At 36.0% G+C, this 22,433-nt stretch overlaps 1 protein-coding gene and 2 long non-coding RNA genes across 3 annotated transcripts; 1 reads left to right on the top strand and 2 right to left on the bottom strand.

Annotated features, from left to right (window-relative positions):
* Positions 1 to 2,151: 2,151 nt before the first annotated feature.
* On the bottom strand, positions 2,152 to 2,841 carry LOC114824174 (uncharacterized). Its single transcript, XM_029100580.1, has one exon. The coding sequence runs from the start codon at positions 2,839 to 2,841 to the stop codon at positions 2,152 to 2,154; it is 690 nt and encodes a 229-aa protein (XP_028956413.1).
* Positions 2,842 to 6,535: 3,694 nt separating this feature from the next.
* LOC103418889 (uncharacterized) lies at positions 6,536 to 7,734 on the top strand. The gene is made up of 4 exons (XR_011579270.1): positions 6,536 to 6,577; positions 6,673 to 6,773; positions 6,874 to 6,949; positions 7,497 to 7,734. It is a non-coding gene; the product is annotated as an uncharacterized lncRNA (long non-coding RNA).
* Positions 7,735 to 17,131: 9,397 nt separating this feature from the next.
* On the bottom strand, positions 17,132 to 17,605 carry LOC108172285 (uncharacterized). Its single transcript, XR_011578963.1, has 3 exons — positions 17,480 to 17,605; positions 17,318 to 17,398; positions 17,132 to 17,216 (listed from the first exon to the last, which is right to left on the bottom strand). It is a non-coding gene; the product is annotated as an uncharacterized lncRNA (long non-coding RNA).
* Between the last annotated feature and the right edge of the window lie 4,828 nt (positions 17,606 to 22,433).

Genomic DNA, 22,433 nt, shown 5'->3' on the forward strand with positions numbered 1-22,433 from the left:
CCCTAGGCAGGCCTTTGAAGTGGGGCCCTAAAATTTTCTGACCCCCGATCTTTTTTGAAATCAAACTTGTTGAGGCCGAAGGACAATGTAATATATTATTCAGGTTAAATGAGCAAGAATCAGTCATAATTGTATTTGAACCAAAATATGCAATAGAGAGTCCAATATCCCATTATACTCATCGGAATTGACAAGATTCGGAAGTTCATGAGTAATATATGCTTCTGCCCTGGTATCAAATAACCAGAACCCATTTTATTGACGATTGAGTATGATCGAAGAAGAAACCATATCAGTGATGCGCTTCCCTGGGATACAACCCTCGTAGGCTGCATTTATACGCTGATAGCAGTCTAGGGTTGGATGCCCTTCTTTTCCATAGATATGACAAATGATATGAACAGTTCTAGAAACTAACCTTTCTTCGTGCAGTTATCGTTAACTATTGTTGTGGGGAGCATACCCTCGCTGATTCACAGGAACGCTTGAACGGATGCTTACCTAGCTATGGCAAAGTTGTCAGAAATCGAATTCATTTTATCAAGAAAATCAGCAAATGAAAGGTCACTTTTTTGGTTTGCAACAGTTCGTTGCGTAGGAGGAGGATTCAATTATGAGAAGATGATACATAACGCTGCTCTAAAGCTTCCCAGGTTACACGTGAAGTGCGCTTGCTTGCCATCGTTGACAGTACAGAGGCGGTGAGGAAACCATTGATCTAAGTGAGGATCATTTGGTCCTGTTGCATCTAGGTAATGTATGTCGAATTGACTATTGTGTTTCCAGGAAGGTGTTTGGGAGGAAAAACACAAGAGCCATCTACATACCCCATTAAGTCACGACTCCTCAGGATAGGGAGTATTTAGGCCAACCACAAAGGATAGTTGGTCCTGTCAAGTTTAATGTTAACAATGGTGGTCATGGCTGAGGAAAATGGATTGGTTGCAGGTGGAGGAGGGGGGTTAGTGGTAGTGGTGGTGTTTTTGTTTGTATCAGACGACATTGTTGAAGGTAGTGGGCAAAAAAAAAATTGGATCGTTGTCGTTGGTTTCAGAAAGCTTTGTGTACCATGTACAAACTAAGAACTCTGAATGTTGTAAAATATGTAGCTAGGTTTTTCAGTCAATTTCATACCCCGTCAAGCTTGGATTGAATGTATTTATAATATACTGAAGATTACATTTAGGGTTTCAAACATGGAAGGTTTGAAATTCAAATATACAATCAGAGCGCTTAAGAATATTGACAAAGTCCTTCACCTAACCAACTGTTTAGAGATAAGAATTACAAAGAGAATAAAAGACTCAAACAGATTTGACTCTAATGGACTGAGGATTTGATCTAACAACTGCCTGAATTTGACAAAAGAATGGCTTGGATCATTTCATCTTGATGTAGGATGCATCTGTGTCATCAACTTTTCTGATGGCCCTACCAGAAGATGGGTGATTTGGTGCATAAACTATACTGCTCATTTAGGGAGATGGTCAATCCCTATCACCAAATCAACAGTTGACGATGAAGAGTTTAAATGTGAATATTTGTAAGTATTAATCAGCTGGAAATGATTCATCTAGTGACAAAGTATGTAGGTGTAAACAAAAACCAATAATGTTTTGGAGACTGCACGAGGAAACCAATTGGTATTTTTAAGCGCATGTTAAGAGGCTAGAGAATTATAAACAAAGAGTTGTGTTGTCTTATTCGATAACAACATGATAGATAGTCATCGAGTATTATGATGTTTAGATTCATAGATGAGCATGTCACATGGCAATTGGTTTTTTGGAGAGTTCCCTACTCTACTAATGCTATCATTAGGTTATAGGCGAATAGACGTAGTTTTTTCACTGGAGTAAACTACCTTTATTTATATGCTAATCAGGGTCGTCTTTGAGATTTCAGGGGCCCTGTGCCAAATTTATAAAAGGGGCCCTTCTTAAGGCAACCTTAAAAAAAAAAATTGAACAAAGTATTGATGCTAAAAAGCAATATCGAAACAAACTTTAAAACTCAAACTAATCATTGGTTTCTAAATATCATTAAATGTAAAGAAAGGTACAAAAATAACCATATTATTAAATAATCAACAATTAGTTCAATCTTAAGAAACCAAATAAACAAAACTTAAAAAAGTCTAGCATTGAAGTTTCACTTAAAGAGGCTTCTTTGTGCATTCTTTGTTGCAAAATCATCAATTAAACCTTCATAATCAATTTTCTCTAAAAAACCACTTTCAATCGATATCAAAGCAAGTCCATTTAACCTTTCCTGCAACATGGTTGATCGCAAGTATGATTTTAATAACTTTAACTTTGAGAAACTTCTTTCCACAGATGCAACGGTAACAAGTACAGTCAACAAAATTCTGTACACAATGCTTGCAGTCGGGAAACAATGCATCCTCTTCAAATAGTTCAATATGTCAATGAATGTCTTCATTTCTTTCGGAAAACGCTCTCGTAAAAGCTTCAACTCTACAAATAATGCATCCCCATCAACATCAACAAACTCACCTTTCTTGAGAAAGTTTTGAAGACGGTCACAACAATCTTTCAATTTATCATTGTCCATCGAATTCAATCTTTCTGAAGTGAACAAAAACCCAAATATATCATCATATGCTCTATATTCTTCAAACCTTCTCTTCAATGAATCAATAGCTTGATCTATTATATATAAGAAGTAATGAACCCTAAAAGATTCATCATCTGATTGTTCAGTTGATTGGGATGATTCATCATCACTCTCATCAAAGTGTCTTTTTCTACGAACGTGACGCTTTTCCGGAAACACGGAATCAATTTCCATTTCAATAGCAAGTTTTTTAGCATTAATCATGGCCTCTGCAAACCTAGTTTCTTTGTACTTTTCAAAATAAGCAATCAATCCTTGCACTTGTTCTATAACAACATCATACGCATGTCTTTAGATTGCAAGTCCTTGCTAACCTCATTAATAGCAGCCAATACTTCGTACCAAATAGTCATGCCCAATAAAAACTCAAAATTCCCAATTTCATATGTTGCCAAAGATTTAGCTGCATTTCTTGTTACTAAGTCATTGTCACTTTCTGCTAGTTGGAGTAAATCTTTTTTTATTTGTACAGGTTGAGATTGAATTGCTTTAACACTCGCAACACGGCTTTCCCATCGTGTGGCCAACAATGATTTGAGAGTAAGTCCTTTTATATTTTCTTTCAGAATCTACCATCGTTTTGTAGAATTAGCGAACAAGTTGTAAATACATTGTACTATTCCAAAAAAGTCTTTAGCTTTGCCACAAGAGTTTGCCATATCACAAAGTGTTAAGTTGAGACTATGGCAACCGCATGGAGTGTACATTGCCCTAGGATTTATATCCAAAAGCCTCTTCTGTACACCTTGGTGTCTCCCTCTCATATTTGATCCATTATCATATCCTTGCCCTCTCACATCATCAATATCAAGATCAAGAGCTTTTAATACATTCTGTAACTCTTCAAACAATCCCTGTTCGAATGTGTTATTCACATTCAAATACTGAAAAAAATATTCTTCTACTTTTACTGGAGTACTATTCACATCCACACATCTTAAGATCAAAGTTATATATTCTTGGTGGCTAATATCAGGAGTACAATCAAGTATCACAATAAAAGATTTAGCTTCTTTTATTTTCTGAATGATTGCAGTTTTGATTTCACAAGATATCAACAATATTAATTCATTATGGATGGTATGACTAAGATAATGGTAAGAAATCTTATTTTTTTGAAAATGTTGAAATGTTTCTTTATCAGTGGATCAGATTCATCCATCATTTGAACAAAGCCCATAAAATTTCCATTGCTTTCTTCATAAAGCGTATCGTTCATTCCACGAAATGCCAAAGTGTATTTAACTAGATATTTCACAATGGAAATCAACATTCGTAGTAACTCCCTCCAATGCTCTTTTTCTTTCTTGATCTGGTCTTGCACAACTTTGTCAATTGTTTCATTTTTTTTTCCAATCTAAGATGCAAATCAATCCGTGGTCATGTTCGAGATGTGATCAGAATTGATTTCATGCTCTTTAAGCCTCACATTGAGATGTGTCCAATCTTGTAGCCTTTATTTGCTAATTGACCTTTGAGAGGCCCTTTCTTGAACAATTTGCAACAAAAACAGAACAGTTTATCAATATCTTTTGAATACACTAGCCAATCTCTATCATGTTTCTCTTTATTGGACAAGTATCGAGTGTAAAATGCTGCATTAAAATGCCTATTAAACTTATCTTTAGGACCTTTCTTAATCGATAGATCTCTTACAGGACCTTTTTCTGCTAACAAATCAATCCATTTGGGATCAAGACTATCCCAAATTTGAGGATCATAAATGGACTCACTCGGTTATCCAGAGGGAATGGACTTACTCGGTTGTCCAGTGAAGGCATTAGGAGTATCCTCATAATTATCATTATCTTCAAGAATATCATCAATTTCATCATGGCCTAAATCATCAACTAATTTCTCATTGTCAATGTGCTGTTCATTAACTAAATCATCCACTGAACTTTGTGGTTCTTTTTCTTCAACAAAAAAACCTTTCAATAGCTCCTTTTGGAGACTGAGTCAATTGTTCAACCCTTCTTTTTCTTTGACGCTTTAAGTAGCCAGATAGATATTTTCTAGTAGGTGTCATCTTTTATATCTCAAACAAGATCACAATTAAATTATAATAAGTATGAACAATAAAACCTGATAGTACGCAATGCGTGTGCGTCTAGTATTTTTTGCGATTGCTCCCTCTTGTTGTGATGATTACTTGATTAATTTCTATGAGTTTTGCCTTGAAAAGTATACAACAACAATAACAACAACAACAAAGCCTTTTCCCACTAAGTGGGGTCGGCTATATGAATCCTAGAACGCCATTGTACTCGGTTTTGTGTCATGTCTTCCGTTAGATCCAAGTACTCTAAGTCTTTTCTTAGGGTCTCTTCCAAAGTTTTCATAGGTCTTCCTCTACCCTTTCGGTCCTGAACATCTATCCCGTAATCACATCTTCGAACCAGAGAGTCAGTAGGCCTTCTTTGCACATGTCCAAACCCATTTTGTGTACGTGTTGATGTTTCACCGCCCAACATTCTGTGCCATACAGCATCGCCGGCCTTATTGCCGTCCTATAAAATTTTTCCTTGAGCTTCAGTGGCCTACGACAGTCACACAACACGCCGGATGCACTCTTCCACTTCATCCATTCAGCTTATATTCTATGGTTGAGATCTCCATCTAATTCTCCGTTCTTTTGTAAGATAGATCCTAGGTAGCAATCGCTCTTTGGTATTTTCTAATCTTCGATCCTCACCCCTAACTCATTTTGACCTCCATTTGCACTGAACTTGCACTCCATATAAAAGAAAAAAAAATCATTATAGATGAGAAATATCTAAATTTTCAAATTCCAACTTCATATACTTAAATTTATAAATTACTTAATTTAATCGAAGTCTGCATCACTTTGATCACTTGAATTGTCTTTGTAATTTGAAAATTTCAATTCAATTGGATGAAATTATGAACTAGGGTTTAGTGGGTTATGGGGGGAAAAAGCAGTGGAGAGAGAACTCGGACGCAATGGGAGGGATGAGGCGTCAGAGAAAAAAAAGAGACTCTTGAGTCTCTGATTAGACTTTAGTGTGAAAAATAAGGAAAAAAGTGAGATATAGTTTTATAAAATATATAATTTCATACTGAATTGATGGGTGTGTGGGATTATAGGCACCAATAGCCTTGTGGGCCTACTCCTATTTATATATATTATATCTATTGTGTTGATTAGATTTTTATACGATATTTTTATATAATATTTTTTTTATATAACTACATTTAATATAAAATTATTCTGGGGGGCCCTCAAATTTTGGGGTCCTGTGCAAAGCAACCTATTAGACTCGTCCAAAGCCGGCACTGATGCTAATCTGCCCCATACATTCAAATGTAAACTAGATACTTCAGTAAAATTTTTCACACATGCATGGATAATAGTTTAGACAGAGCTTAGCAACATAACATATCAAACTAGGTTGTAACTTGTGTCTCTATAAATAAATCACCACAACACATATGTGGGATAAGTTAGTTGGCCATGACAGATGCCTCCCTTTTACTATCTTTCACCCAAGTTCGAATATCCCCTTCTTACTAGAATAATTTACAATATCGTTTTGTAAAAAACGAAAACAAAAATTTTCCACAAGTACCCACTTTATTTATTGACACGTTTGTAAGAACTTCAAACTAAAAGCCCACAATCTCTTCAGCCCAAATACGATGAGAATTGATCCAGCCCAACCCAATACAAAGCTGGACGTGAAATTGAGCTCAACGTCCGTCACTCCTCTGAAATTGGGGTTTTACAGAGGTTTTAGGGTTTCGAAACGAAACACACAGACGAACAGAGAACAAAAATGTCAGCTTCGATCGCCGGAAGATCGACAATTCTGCGCACGTTTTGCCAAGCAGCAACATCAACAACAAGAACAAGAATTTCAGCAGCGCCATGCCCTTCGATTCCGTCCAATTTCATGGCTCGTCGCTCCTCTTCCTCAAGGTAGTTTCTTTCTTTGACATATGTATATATATTGTGTATATACACATTTGAAATGTATATGAATGTAATAATCTTGTTTATATTTGCATTGGAAGGCTGTTGGGCCGAGAATTGAGCTCTCTTCAACCTCTCCACAATGCCATTGCGTCCGCTTGCCTTATCTCCAAGCTTCCGGCCCTGGCCACCTCCTCCGAAGGTCCTTAATGTCCTCATTTTCTATTAATTTGGTGTTTTTGCATCCATGTTTACGTCTTCCTATCCGTTTACCGGCGTGTCGTTTGCTAATTGTCATTCAGCCCGTAATCTTGTTATATCATATGATGTCCATCCCTCGAGATAAGGCAATTAACAAGCGGCACGTCCTTTAAGAAGGTTAATCTCTAACCAGAAAAGAAAACTAACAGGGGTAAATTTCATTGAATGCAGTACCATAAATTAGCATCCTTTCTCATTGATTGGTTAAATTGTCTATACTGGATAAAGGATAGTAGTATTGTAATATGCACCGTGTTTAGTGACTATATCTCTCACAGAGGTGAGACATACTTGCACAGGTGGGTTTCAGATTTATCAGAGATGTGGTCAGAGAGTTTGTTAGTGAATATGTTACAACTTACAAGTAGTTTTGTTCAAAAGTTAGGAATTAGAACTTAACGTGGGATGAGGAATTTAAGGGGAAAACTAAGTATAAACAAATTTTTTTTGGGAACATTCTTGGTTTATGCTGTCAAGCATCTGTTGTCAAAACCAAATGAAAAAATAACAAAAGGAAAGAATCATATGGCAACATTACCTGATTTATGTGCTGAGGTGTGAGTTTGAACTTTGAACTTTCGGTTTTCTTCTTTTACAGCTATATTAGTTGTTATTGGGAGTTACCTGATGGTACTATGTTTTTCTTTCTTACCCTGGTCCACAGGCAGATTTGTGAACTATATCAGTCCTATCTAGGAGCATGTGCATGCTGAAATCAAGAGTTCTCCTTCTATTCTTGAATTTGCTGATAAGTTTCTTTCGAAAGCCGAAATGCTTGTCTTTCGAGGTGAACTGCTGAGCATGCATGTTTTGAATTAAAAAGTAAATCTTTTGCATCTCCTGAAATTCTTCTAGTTTGTTACATGGGAGTTCAATTTAACATTCACGAGTTAGATGATGTACTTGTATTGTTTTGAAGTAATGTCATGTTAAATTTGTATCAAAGTAATCAATAAAATATGAGATGAGGTGATGGTTTATTTTTGGGAAAATACTTTACTAAAAGGGATGTTGATGTTGGAATGATAAGGCCTAAATTCTAGGTCTGAATTGTTCCTCCTTCATTTATTGGGGTACAATGTCTGAATTGTTTGTGAACCTAGCCTTCCTTTTTCATATAATTGATTTGTGAGAGAAATTTTCTTATGAGAGATCGACATGTCTCTTTACCTCTATTTGCTTAAGAGGCAAGTATATTAGTATCTATTGAACTGGCTGCTTTCTGTAGAGTTGCATGCAACTTTATGTAGTAGCAACTGGCAAGACGAAAAGAATGCAAGGTTATCAACTAGTCTTGCAAAGCGTTTGGTTACTAAGCGGTAGTTACTTTACTATGTTAGAGACACGGTGGTTTGGGATTGTTGAAGTTTGTTGGCTTCCCATTTTAAGCACAAAACAGAAGGGTTGTCTCGGAGTTAAAAAGTTGTTTTGCTTTCTCGAATAATTAGATTGACTTGTCTTTTTGGTCTGAATTATCTTTCTTAGACGCATATTATCCATCGTTTTCAGTCATTTGTATTTGTTTCTTTGCATAAATCTATTATTAGTTGTTGGATTAGAGGTTTGGTACACTTTCCTATTTTTAAAATCACTCCCATGACACCTTTACTGATATTTGCCGAGTAACAATCGATCATTCCTTGCTTTTCTTGTTTCACTTCGATCCTTAAATGATATAGCACTTGTTGGAACTTTTTTTATTTGTGCATGCGGATGAGTTATTTACTTGGAGATGAACTTTGATTTCAAAGCTAATGAGCCTAGATCTCAGTTAATTTTGCCAGTAATATGTGTAAACAACAATGTTAGGATTGAGTAATTTGCCTGATTGCCATTGTGCCAAGATGATTTGCTTTTTTTTTGACACAAATAGTTTCAGAGAGGTGAGACTTGGTGGTAGATGCTATATAAGTGACCAAAGTGTGATGAAACCTGAAAGAATTGAGACACAAAATTCAACTCTGCAGCGTACAATGACTACATAGGAAATGATAAACACACCCTTTTTAGCCTACCACAAGTTCCTGTTTAATCTTGTCTCTTGTTTTTGTTTGTGTTTTATTGAATCCAATAGTTAGAAATAAAAAGAAGTGTGAGAGATACTAAAAATAGTGTGCGAAAATCACCTCTCGGCTAGCTAGTAGGTTTGGAAAATCAAATCTTCCCACGCATCATCTTCCACTTTGATGTAAAACAACAGATAGAGCTACCCAGCTGCTCCTACACAATCCTCTGCGATGCAAATGTAGAGTAGAAGAAGAGCGAACTGGATCGGCCCAATAGCATAACCTCTTTTCAGTTGTGCTAAAACCTCTACACACTTCTTGATACAGTTCATTCATGTTACGTGTTTTATTTAGGATGATGCTATCTAAACATCTCGTTTTATTCCAAATTTTGATAGTTGGATCGAATCAATTGAAGATGATTAAATGATAGAAATTAACATGGTGTGTGGAAGGTAAAAAAATATTGGATGGATAGCACCACCCTTTATTGATACCTTCTAGTCTCATTATATCACCATTATAGACTCATCATTTTACCCCTATATACCCATCAATTTTTGAGGTTAGTTAGTTCAGCATTTAGATGTTTCAGAATCATTAGAACATGTACATGGAGTTCACCGAGAGTTCATGAAATTAGAACTTAGAACCTCCTTCAACCGTTCAACGTAGAACGAGTTCATACCCAGAAACTAAATGGTAATTAGCAAGATGGATTATGATACACTATAATAACAATATGCGACAAGCATCGAGTGAGGTGATAATACTACACTATGATTAAAAGTGGTGAGCAAAAAGGCATACAATTTCAACACCAAAACATTTAAACACATGTACACTTGAACATAAAAAAAGAAAAGAAAAAGGAACGGTTTGGTCAGCAACATATTCATATGGATTTTTATCTAAAAGTGTCTATAAGATTAACATAACTCCTTATTTTGATCCTTGAAATTTAACATCGATAAAAATGGTTTATGAATTTGTCCACCGTCAATCATTTTGACCATTCCGTAAAAAATCTTCATTAAATAAAAATAAATTGACAAAAATACTCTTAAATATAAAAATAGTAATACAAATGTGCCGACAAATGAAGCTGATTATATTATATTTTCTGAAATATAATATTATTCTAATGATGCAGGAATTGAATGGGAATTTCAAAAGTCAGTTTTTCATTGTTATTCTTCATTTAACAAACTAAATGGACTTTTACCAGCTTCCAAGAAGCAACAAATGCATCAAGTATTTAAGGTACTACAGACACCAAATTTGTAAATTAGATTTGCAAATTAAATGATATGTCATCAATAAAAATTAAGCACGTTAATCAACGCTTAGGTAATAATCGAATCATCAACTTCTATGTCATTTAGTTTACAAAATTTAGTCTACAAATTTAGTCTCCCTAGCATTACCTTTAATTGGATGCTTGCATGCAATATCTTTGACTTAATTGGCAGATGCAGATACAGTGCATTATTATTTCAGTCATATTAAAAATAACATAGACTAACTTGGAAGCCTAAGTTTTCACATGGCTTTATATATATAATTAAGTAGTAGATGAGATGTCATATTAAATTTGGTTGATAAATTAATTGCCCAAATATTCAACTATCCCACTGGTTGTGACTTGTGATTGTGAAAAGACTTGGAGAGAAAGAAGATCGACAGGGGAACTCGCTCTTATAGTTATTGTCATGCGTGGGAGAGGTTTGCTGTGTCGTAAGGCTTCGGTGTCACTGAGAGTATTTCGTGTAGATGTAATTTTGTCATGTGATTTAGTCACACAATGAGTGACATCGAAGATATATTCTTATATAATTGTCTTGACTTACAATGTGCTTTGAGCACATAATAAATGAGGCACTCACATATTCACATGATGATACTGCGGTCTAGATCAAACAATAGGTGTTTTCCAATTTGTTGTACAAGTTAATTGAGTGGAGCCATTTCCTCCGAGTGTGGATTAGTTATTTTCTATGAGAAGTTTTGGTTTGATCATTCAAGTAGTTGACTTTCATAGCCCAATGGTAGTGAAATTTAAGATTTGATTACTTAAAAAAAATTCTTTACCCACCTTCTCACTAATTTAAAGTTAGTTTTCCTCTATGAGTCTGACAATGAGCAATTTGCTCCCCTTGATTCCCAAAACACTAATAAAACATATATATATATATATATGTATATGTATGTGTATATGTCACTTCATGATTCTTACAAAAATTGTTAACATTACTTGTTAATTGAAAATGGATTTCATTTGGTAAAAACTCAACTTCAAGTTATGTAATTTGCCTCCTGTCAGCAATCATAACAACCAATATCATAGTGGGTAGTTGATACACATATTTACTAAATCCTAAATCGTATGAAAGTAGGGAATTGTCTTAATGGTTAGGATTTTTTTTAACTCATTGTATCTCATGTTTAAATACTCTCTTATTTTAATGTAAATTAATGTTAAATATCGCTTGTAATAACAATAAAAATTCTAAACACATTCACGACAAGAAATTCTTTCTAACTTTAGAGAATTTTTCTTGAATTAAAAAAAATGAAAAAGGTATTTTCAAACTTATGTCATGAATGTGAATTGTAAATGAAGCACATCCAATCCTCATGTATGATGGATAAACAAAAAGGTATAACTAAAATAAGTTCCAAAGCAACACCACACTATTGATTGGGATCAGTAGAATTTTTATGCACTTAAACAAAGGGGCAAACCCTAACCAATTTCTTTATTGGTTTATTATTATTTTTTAATATAAGAGGTATCTCACTACATATTGATAGCAGCCTAATTTGTTTTTCCATACAATTCTAGTTTCATATGAGGCGGTAGCGTACTTTTGATTCAGAGTCAAACAACACATCAAAGCAAAACCGGTGACCTAAAAAAATATGTCCGTAAGAGTTCAAATTCAAATTAGAGATTCCAAATTTTTGCTCGCTTTCTACTAGACTTAACCCGTTGGGGTTTCTTTGTTGTTTCATTAATTTCTCTTTCATTCCTCAATACCAAGTTACCAACCTAGGCCTGCACTTCCCTATAATATTGACACTATTTCACGTATTTCAGTTGAATGCACAATTGCAAATTGCAACGTGCATGACATAAGTAGCCTTCCAATTTCCAAACAATTGCCAAACTAGTATAATTTTATGTAGACCCTCCTCAGAAAGAAGGGCCAAAAGTCCATGACCTCTTCCAATATAAAAAATTGACTAAATCTTCCCTTGAACAAAACAAGTGGTCCACATTCAAAACTCTGCAGATTTGGCAAATTTCATGAGAAAATATTCCGCTCTATAGGATGCTTTTCCTGAGAACTGTTTTCATCGTTGCTCACACGTTGCGGCCACTGATTTAGGTGTTCATGTTTGGAATTTTGGGGCCTTCGTGTATGGGAGAATATAAGATGAGATTTGGAATTTTGGAGCCTTCGTAGCCCTGGTGTACTTAGGAGTACTTATCCTTCACCAATGTATCAAAAAATAAATATCAAATGTTAATTTGATATAGTTGATGTGTTAATATCAATTTTTTTCTTTGTCCAACTGATATGTTTTTTTTGTTATAAATGATATTTATAGGACTCATTTTTAAAAAGAAATCAATTAAAATAAATTTTCAAGATCTACAATTGGTGCATTAATGAGACATACACAATAAAATAATTAAAAATTATTTAACATCACTTTTTCTCATATGTCAAATTTGACATATGAAAACTCATATGTCAATTAACATAGGATTGACATATCGGTTGGAGCTTGCTCATACCTTCAAATATGATTACATGACATTCCACTTAAGATTTGACATCTCATTTGGAGATGGTTTTAGGTATGTAATATCTAGATAGCTCCATTAGACACATAAAATTAATAAACTTGCTAACACATCTCTAAATATAAATCGATTTTATATACATGGTAGAGTCGCTTCTATTAGAGATTGTGCTAGCATGTGCGTTATATTGTGTCTCTAAATAGAATTAGTGTACAATACCCTTTAAAAAAAGAGTACCAATACCCTTTATTCTGAACAATAATTTTGTAATCCATACACGTTCATGCATATATAATAGGCTATCTTAATAGTGTAACAGACATCCACAACATAAACATTGTTATCTAGTAACAATGTTATTAATTAGAACCTCATCACTACTCTGTAGTCTTGGACTGTAAGCTTTGATGATCATAGTGTAACCTCATATTTTTTGTGTATTTCATACGCTGAGTATTAAGGTCATTTGTAACCAGTTAAACCTGAAGGGAGCCAAAAAAATGAATAACGATGATTAACAATTCCATGATGTCCACTAATAATTTTTTAATACAAATGGTACCGATACCCTTTTTATAAAAAGTCCGTACAATTTTCCTAGTAGTATTGCTATTGCTATTGCTATATCAATAAAATGAATGGTTTATCATGAATGTGTTATTTGGTACTTATATTGTTAATTTGTTCCATATATTTGGGTTACTAAACGATATATGATTCAAATGATTTTGTGAAGATATGATCTTCAAATGATCCATAAGAAATTGAATATACTGTTCCAATTACGAAAATTGTTTAATGATACGTTATCTGCAAAGTGTGAAGAAGAGATGAATACAAGTATTTTCCTTCTAATTGTTGTTTCTAATGTAAACTCAATGCAGTAAACTCTAAACCTAAAGCCGACAAAGGCACAAATCACACTATCATCACAGAAAATAGGACTAGACGAACTATTTGAGATTAAATATTGCCATATTTAGTTCTTTCCTATTAAAGTCTCAAAAGTTTTCTTGTTGTGTGAAAGACCACTTTCTTTTTGTAGTTAGGCTTTATATTTGTCTGTTAAGCTTTTATAGGGTTTATCCTTCCCAGCCGAAAGGTTAGGCTGCTTAGGGGAAGCATTTTTAAGAAAATATGTGTACAATTCTGGTCAAAACTCTCTTTTCTGATACACTTTCGACCAGTACTTCATAACATTAGGTATATAACTGCTGCAAGTTTCATAACATTAGGTATATGACGGCTGCCTTTTCAATGTGCACATCATTATCTTAATTATTCGTTTTCGATTATTTTTGATATTTCTCTGTAAAGGGTTCTGAAGAAGTCTGCAATTCCAGGTAATCTTCTGGTAAACTAATTAAGCAAAGTGAAGTTGTTAACTTGGCAATACATAGATTATTAGTTAATGAATGACAGTTCAAATCTATGTATATATTAGTCTATGAAACTTGGGGTGTCATACACTTTTGAAAAGATAATCTTCAGTATTGACAATGCAACTGCCTAAACAATTTGGTTGGCAGGATTTAATTTCCTCCATATTTACAATTGGTGAGAATGAATCTCATATTGATGGAATGAGGAATTTTGAATGGACTTATAAGGAGTTGAGTTACTCCCCATATTGACAATTGATTTTATCGTGGAACCTCAACTTCTTTCATAGTATATGAGCATGTTATATTACGCATGAAGTCCAATAGCCATATGTTTTCTAGGTCACAGGATTTGTGTTGTCCATGTGTTTGACTTGAAAATTCGTTACAAGTGAGAGAAAGTGTTTAGAATCAATGAATCGCATTGTAGAAAGAGTAGTGATACACTTATTACCTATTTGTACCATCATTTGACAATCTCTGTTGTGGGTCCTGTCTCTATAAGAGAGATGGTAAAAATAACATTTTTGTTGTAGTTATATGACTCCTTAATTAATCTGATACAATGTTTACAATATATATATCTAGGTTTGACAAAATTACATTTCTATAATTATGAAGACGATTCCTAGAATAAGTAAATTTATTACCACCACCCCCCCCCCCCCAACAAAAAAAAAAACCACACGAGGAAAGAACACCATGATGAGGCTGATGGAGAGCTTTAGTAAGCAGGTCAGCAACCGAACCCCATAGACGAAGTTAGAGATCTGTATGGATGGAGGCATCTTCAAATAACAAAGTCACAAATTAAAAAGTTAAAGAATTTACTATATAAAATACTTGTATATTAATCTATAAAATTTTATATACAACATATTACAATATCCCTCGATATGTTTTCATGTTTTGAAAGTGTCTCTCTCTATGAAAATACTCATGTTATCATTCATCCATTGATCTCCAATCTGATTTCTCAATTGATTCTTTAGAAATTTCATGGCCGAAATGCTCTTTCAACATTGGCAATAGAAACTGGAAGAGTTAATGATAATGTCACAAGAACAAGTAAACTAGTGAAATATCTTGCTAATTTCACAAGCATGTACAGTTTTTTACCAAAAAAAACTGAGTGGAGGCATCCTCCCCCTGGGCCCAAGGTGTCTCCGTCGATGACCAAGTTCTTGTAGAAGATAACAAACCTATGTAGTTTCAGCACACACAAAGCAAGAGACTGGTACTCTAATTTAGCAGAATGAGAGACCATTAGTTGCTTTTTGAAGCACCACGAGATGGGATTGGTGCCAAGATAAATTAAGGGGTATTGCTATTAACATACTCCATTTTACCTTCCACACACTCTCGGTTAATTTCTATCATTTGATTATTTTCAATTCATTCAAGTCGACGATAAAAAATTGAAGGGGGTGTGGAAAATAAAAATGGTGTGGATATCATCACCTTCAATTAAGTAGCGAGTGTTGAAGCGGCTAGTGTTACCCGCCAAATCAACATCTGAACAGACAATTATGCAAAAGCAAGCTTAGGAGCCAAAGTTAGGCCAAAATCCTAAGTACCTTTGATATAACTTAAAATCCATTTGGCAGCTATCATACGAGTAACATGAGGAGAAATTAATTGAGCACAATGTTGACAATAACCAGTACGAAGTTGTTTACAGACAATATATCAAATTTCTATATTTAAGATCTGGGGACTATAGATCAGGAGTATGCCTCACGCTTGTACTAACAAGACTCAAGAAGTTAAATATTCACATATATAATGCCTCGTTAATTTGCAGATATAGATTTTTTTCTGCGGTATGATTAATTGTACTTTTTTACAATGCAAATTCAGTCGATATACATTTAACACATTTGGAAATAAAACTCAACCCCTTTCCTAGCTTTTCTTTTAAAAGAACCATTTTCTTAACTTAAACAATAACTATTATTAATATGAAGAATGATTAGATTTGATAGCCAGACAAGTTACAATATACAATCCCTCAAACTTATCTAACAAGGTAACAGTATTTCTCTATGATGTTTATGTGTGCAATTACACTAGTAGAAAAAACACTTTGCGCGACGTAGGTACCTTCGTCGTGCAAAGTCCAAAGTACCTTCGTCGTGCAAAACCCGTCGCGCCAAGTCGGTAACGCTAGAGTTTGCTCGACCAAGGTATAACCTGCGTCACGCAAGGAAACTTTGCACGACGTAGGTCCTGCGTCGCGCAAGGCCACTTTGCTCGACGTAGGTCCTGCGTCGCTCAAGGAAACTTTGCTCGACGTAGGTCCTGCGTCGCGCAAGGAAACTTTGCACGACGTATGTCCTGCGTCGCGCAAGGAAACTTTGCACGACGTAGGTCCTGCGTCGCGCAAGGCAACTTTGCACGACGCAGGGCCTACGTCGAGCAAAGTGGCCTTGCGCAACTCAGGGCCTATGTCGTGCAAAGTTTCCTTGCGTGACGCGACCTACGTCGCGCAAACCCTTTTTTTTTTTTTTAAATGTTTTGGTCAAAACTAATTATTTTTTTTAATTTTTGATAAATATTGTAAAGAATAATTAATTAACCAAGAAAAATTATTTAATTATAAAATATATAAAAATGTATACATACAAGATGTCCAAACAAAAAAGAAAAAAGTACAAGTGAACTAGGTTTAAAACATCAAGCTACTGAGTATCGGGAGGGTGAGGTGGCTCTGAGATCGAAGGTGGATCATGATGAGGTGCTGGTAGCGAGACTTGTAGGCCGGCCGTCTGTATGGCTCGTACAAGGTCTCTCACCGTTTCAGCATAGGTCCTCACCTCCTCGCTCTGGACCCTCAGCTGCGCTTCCATCTGCTCGCCCTGGGCCCTCATCTGCTCCTTCATCTGCTCGCCCTGGACCCTCATCTGCTCTTCCTGGATCGCAAGCTTACCCCTTAAGGTTGTCACTTCATCCATCAATGATGTGTTCAATCTGGAAGAAGAGGCACCCGTCTCACGAACCCGTGATTTCCCCATACCCCGAACAACCTGGCCATGACGACGACCAAGGTTCTCATCCAGGACTTCAGTCATGATTTGAAAACCTACATCCTCTGGTACCATGACATCCTCGATCGAAGTCTCCGGGGGAAGCTGCGATGCTGCTTCTTGGAGAACAGCAGTGCTCTTTTCCACCATAGTATCCTGTAATAATAAAGAAAAAACATATAATGTTTAATAACAAAATATAAATAATATTTGAACGATTCATACATATAAGAATAATAATAATTACATATACTTACATAAAACTGCCCAGCGATTTCATTACCAGGTCGAACGTAAACGTCCTTGAACATGTCGATCTCTGGGAACTTAGAACCCTCCTGAAGAAAAAAAACATTAAGAAAATTTTATTAATAATAATAAATAAATTGTATAAAATTTCAAAGTTAATATAGTATTACCTGACGTCGTTCCTCAAGCCTATACGAAAAGGGCTTCGAACCAGAATGGTGGAGAAGTGTCTTTGACTCTCGAGCTATCTGGCCAGCAACAGATTTCTTCTGTTAAACACACAATATACATGTTAGTGAAACTATTTGAAATAAATTAATAAAAAAAGCTTTAAAAAATTACTAAAACAATAATAAATTTTTATTAAAATATTATGCACATACCACAAAGTTTGGGAAAGCTATGGGGTCTATGACAAATGAGAGAGACTACGAATAGCTGGAGCAGTGCCGGGTAACCAACATTTTCTAATCACATTACAAGCCAATTAACACACGATCGTAATCATCTTTGGAATGTAACAAGTACACATCAACTATCGCATTACGCAACTAGCATGATAATTGAACAAGAACTATACAAGAGAAAAAAGAGGAATGATGTGTCTCATCTAGCACCATGAGTGTTTGCACTAAACAGCATTAAATTTTGGTCCTCGTTGCAACTACCGCCATTGACAGAGTCGTAGCTAAAAACCAAAGGACTTTCTAGTTTCTACTATAATACTGGGTATTCTACAACAGATCAGAAAACTATTGCATACCTGACATACAGGTTCCCCCCACTCTCCCTGGGTAATCCCCTGTAGCTCTTACAGCTGCCACGACCTACGTGCAGCATCAAACCGAAATCATAAACAAAAGATAACAAAATTCACATGCAAAGACGATTTCAGTTACCAATAAAATCCAAGCAGTTGTAACTAAGGCAACATTTCCCACTGCACCGAGCCCAAAACACAAATATTAGGCCTAATATTTTCATTAAATATAGACTAGTTTAACTATGTCGAATAAATTCCAAAAAAGTCCCATTCATTTCCCCAGCCTTCTCAGCAAACGAACAATCATCTAGTTTCAGGTAAAGGGACAAAAAACTACCTGCAACAAAACACTCAAACTTACGAAAATTCAAAACAACCTATATATCTTGTTGCAGTCACCTATCACTGAAAGCTTGAGTCCTAGTTTACATATCAAAACCCACAATTAAGCAGTATTGAAAAAAGCTAATTAACTGATTGCAATGCAAGTTTACAACGAACAAGGACTTACCGCACCACGATCACGAGGATGGTTGTACTGGCACCGACCGCCGTATCCACAGAACCCGGTTCGCATGTAGTAGACACAGTTGGGCACGCCGGGTCTCTCCGGGCACGATTCGCTGCTTGTCAGCCCCAATTGCCACATTTGCTCTACAATTCCCCCGCAAACCAGAACAAAACCCCAATCACAACCTCACATTACCAAACCAAACACAAAACCCTAGAAACCCCAGATTACGAAATTAGCACAAATCGAGCTCAAACGAAGCGAAATTAAAACGCCGAGCAAGTAAAGGAGTACCTTCGAGGCCGGAGATCCAATGATGAGGATGATGGAGCCAGGGTGGCCAGCAGAAACCCAACCGGATATTGAACAACAGGCATATCAACGAGAGATGAAGCTGAGAGGTTGTACCTCATGGTCTGCACTCGATGGTCAAATTTCCATGTAAATCCAAACTTGCACTGACCATTTTGCAGGTAGAATGTACACGGTTGCACGCAATCCCTGTCCAAACACGATGGTTAATTTTCTCCATAGAATATGACATTGTTTAACTAATTAATGAAATATACGCAATTCACCACATATATGGTAAAATGCTGAAAATAAACGACACGGGCACAAAAAGGCACGACATCTAACATTAAAAATCTAAAAACGCCTGTTGCTTCACGATAATACCTTGGTTACAAACCGGCTAACCAAATTTAAATAATAAAACAAAAAATGTGAAGAAGAAGACTGAACCAGCAAGACCAGGTAAAGAAAAGCAACCCTACATTAGAGGGGAAAGACATCTCAAAGAATGAGGGCAATAACAATTCTATCAACGATGAACAAACATTTTCTCAAAAACAGCATCTCAAAAAACAACACAAATTCTGTAACATTTTCCTCCAATTTTTCCATCAGGCCATTATAGATATGGAGAGAGGGTAGCGTGAGAATGTGTTCGGAGATGACCTGGAGAAAACGACGGCGTCGAGACTGTTGAGGATCCAGATGGCTCTGATGCTGCAACCTCCGGTCATGGCTTCTCTTAGCAACTGATTATCTGACAGAAGACAGCGTCTCACACCTCTGCGGGTTCCGGAAATGTTAACAATTTTCCCCCAAGGTTGGTCTGCAAAAGCACACACGTGGAGATAAGTTAATGCAAAGTAAATGCACAACCAGACTCTTGGAACTGCATAATGAAGTACTAAATAGTCAATTACTCAAGGAATACATAACTTAACACACTGCTTTTATAATTGGTGATAAATTTTATCCAAAGGTAAAATTAAAATTGCTATTTGTGAAGAAGCTCACACTCCATAAGCATAAGCGAGGCTTTAAGAGCTTGACCAAAAGCAGACTCCACATTCACGTTGTCTTGAAACATAGACTCCACTACGCTTCTTGATTCAGATAGATTAACAAGTAGATCATCTGGCAATGGAACAAATACATCATCTAGATCTGAGACCACCATCATTTGAGGCTGAGTCAAAGATGAATGCACATAAAACTCACAGGATCTCAGCACAAATATTGGTAGTCGGACAAAAAAAAAAGAAAATAACAAATTATGTTAACACTTAAGCGTGATAACAGAAAACACATACCTTCAAAGCATGATCAGATGGTTTGGGCCACAACCTGCAAAGAGGTCATCCATAAATTTCAATAATTCCAACAGAGAGGTAAACATACCTTTGGTAGTAGGTAATCAAAGATATAATAAAAACAACTCAAATGAAAAGATATCACAACCTTCCATGAGACTAACATAAAACATAAAACTTACATGATATCTTTATCTTTATAGAATGGAGACGATCGGACAATTTGTTGGGAATATTAGTGTGGGTAGATGAGAAGCGGTGTTAAACCCTCAGCCTCCTGCTTTTACCTTTACAAGTTTATATTAATCCTCATCCGGACTACAATAATAACTGTCGCTATCCTCACTACTATCATTTCCGGATTCCCATTCGTCCTCATCTTCGTTTGCCTCTTTTGGTGCATTGTATTGAGGCAAATCACCAAGGTCAATTGATATTTCGAATTCGGGTACTCCAGGTATGTCAAACGGTTCTTGGACAATATTAGTATCTCGGAGTGTTTCTTCACCAATTTCTATCGAAGATGATAACTGTTGGTCAGCGACGTCGTCGTTGTCATCATGATCTAGTTCCGGAATATCATATAGCCCTCTTCGCTCAATCTTCTGAACAACTTTCCAACCATTGCCGGCTTTAGGGTCGTCTAGATAGAATATTTGTTTCGCCATAGTTGCCAAAATGTATGGGTCTTCATCGTACCAATGTCTCGTACTGTTTACTGATAGTAAACCATGATCTCGCTTAACACTTGTTCGGTTATGTGGGTTTGTATCAAACCAAAGACACTTAAACAATATCACTTGACACCTGTCTTTGTAAAGCAATTGTACTACACTAGTTAGTTTGCCATAAAAATTAATGTCTTCACTGTCGCCTGCACCCGGGACATGAACACCACTATTTTGAGTAGACAACTTGTCATCACGTGTTGCCCCCAAGAACTTGATCCCGTTTACATGACAACCCGAGAACAATTCAACGTGAAGCGGTCCTCTCGCCAAGTTATATAATTCTTCATCGTAAGAGGGTGAATTCAATTCCTTCAATTTGTTCATCTAATATGACATATACAAAAAGTTAACATGTTAGTGTAACCAAATTTAAAGAAAGGCATGAACAAGTTGGAAAATATGCTTAATTCAAACCACATACAACTTACCTGTGCGTGAAACCACGAAGGAAACAAGTCACGGTGCTTCTTGGCATATAAATGTGAAGGATGTTCCCGCTTCATCAACTGTTCATGCTCTTCAAGGTATGGCAAAGCCTCCTCACAATTGTTGAGTATGAACCAATGCGCTACCTCCATGTCATTTTTGGTAAACGATTCGCCTTTTACAGGATCGCCAAATGGTCGCGCAATTTGGGCAAAAACAGACAGTTTCTCTTTTCTGACACCACCGTCATTATTGCGTTGAGGACGATTGAAAGCTGTCTCAACATCTTCAAGATACATTGCACAAAAAGTTAGTGACTCATATGCGACCCATGCCTCTACCAGTGATCCTTCGGGCTTTGCCCTGTTTCGAACACATTTTCTCAACTCACCAATATATCTGCACAAATAAAAGGTATGCTACAAATTATTCAAAGTGTTTGTTGATCATGAATCTATTATATATATATATATATACACACACACACACACTTAATTAAGTACCTTTCTATTGGATACATCCATCGACAGTTCACTGGTCCAGCAAGCAATGCCTCATCTGGCAAGTGAATCATCACGTGAATCATACTTGTAAAGAAAGCTGGGGGAAATATCTGTTCAAATTTGCATAAGACGTTCACAATGTCATCTTGCAATTGTTTAACATCCGACTTTCGCAAACACCTTGCAGTTAACTGTGAAAAAAATCTCGACAACAACACGATTGGTTTCACCACATCAAGAGGCAATAAGTGTCGAATACCAACCGGAAGAAGGCGTTGGAGTATCACATGACAATCATGACTCTTGATGTTTGAAAATTTACACCCCTTCACGTTCACGCAACGCGAGATATTGGAAGCGTACCCATCTAGAAACTTTACAGAAGAAATAAAGTTGAAAAACTCTTTCTTCCCATTTGGCTTAACTGTAAAAAAAGGATGGCCTTTCTTCAATGTACCACCGACACTCTGCATCCACAAAGATGACCTAATGCCCATTCGTTCCAAATCGAGGCGAGCTTCGATCATGTCCTTCGTTTTTCCTTCAATGTCTAGAATTGTCCCGACCAAAGTATCAAACACATTTT

The sequence above is a fragment of the Malus domestica genome, chromosome 03 (genome assembly GCF_042453785.1).
Source record: "Malus domestica chromosome 03, GDT2T_hap1".
In the NCBI taxonomy this organism is placed as follows: Eukaryota; Viridiplantae; Streptophyta; class Magnoliopsida; order Rosales; family Rosaceae; genus Malus; species Malus domestica.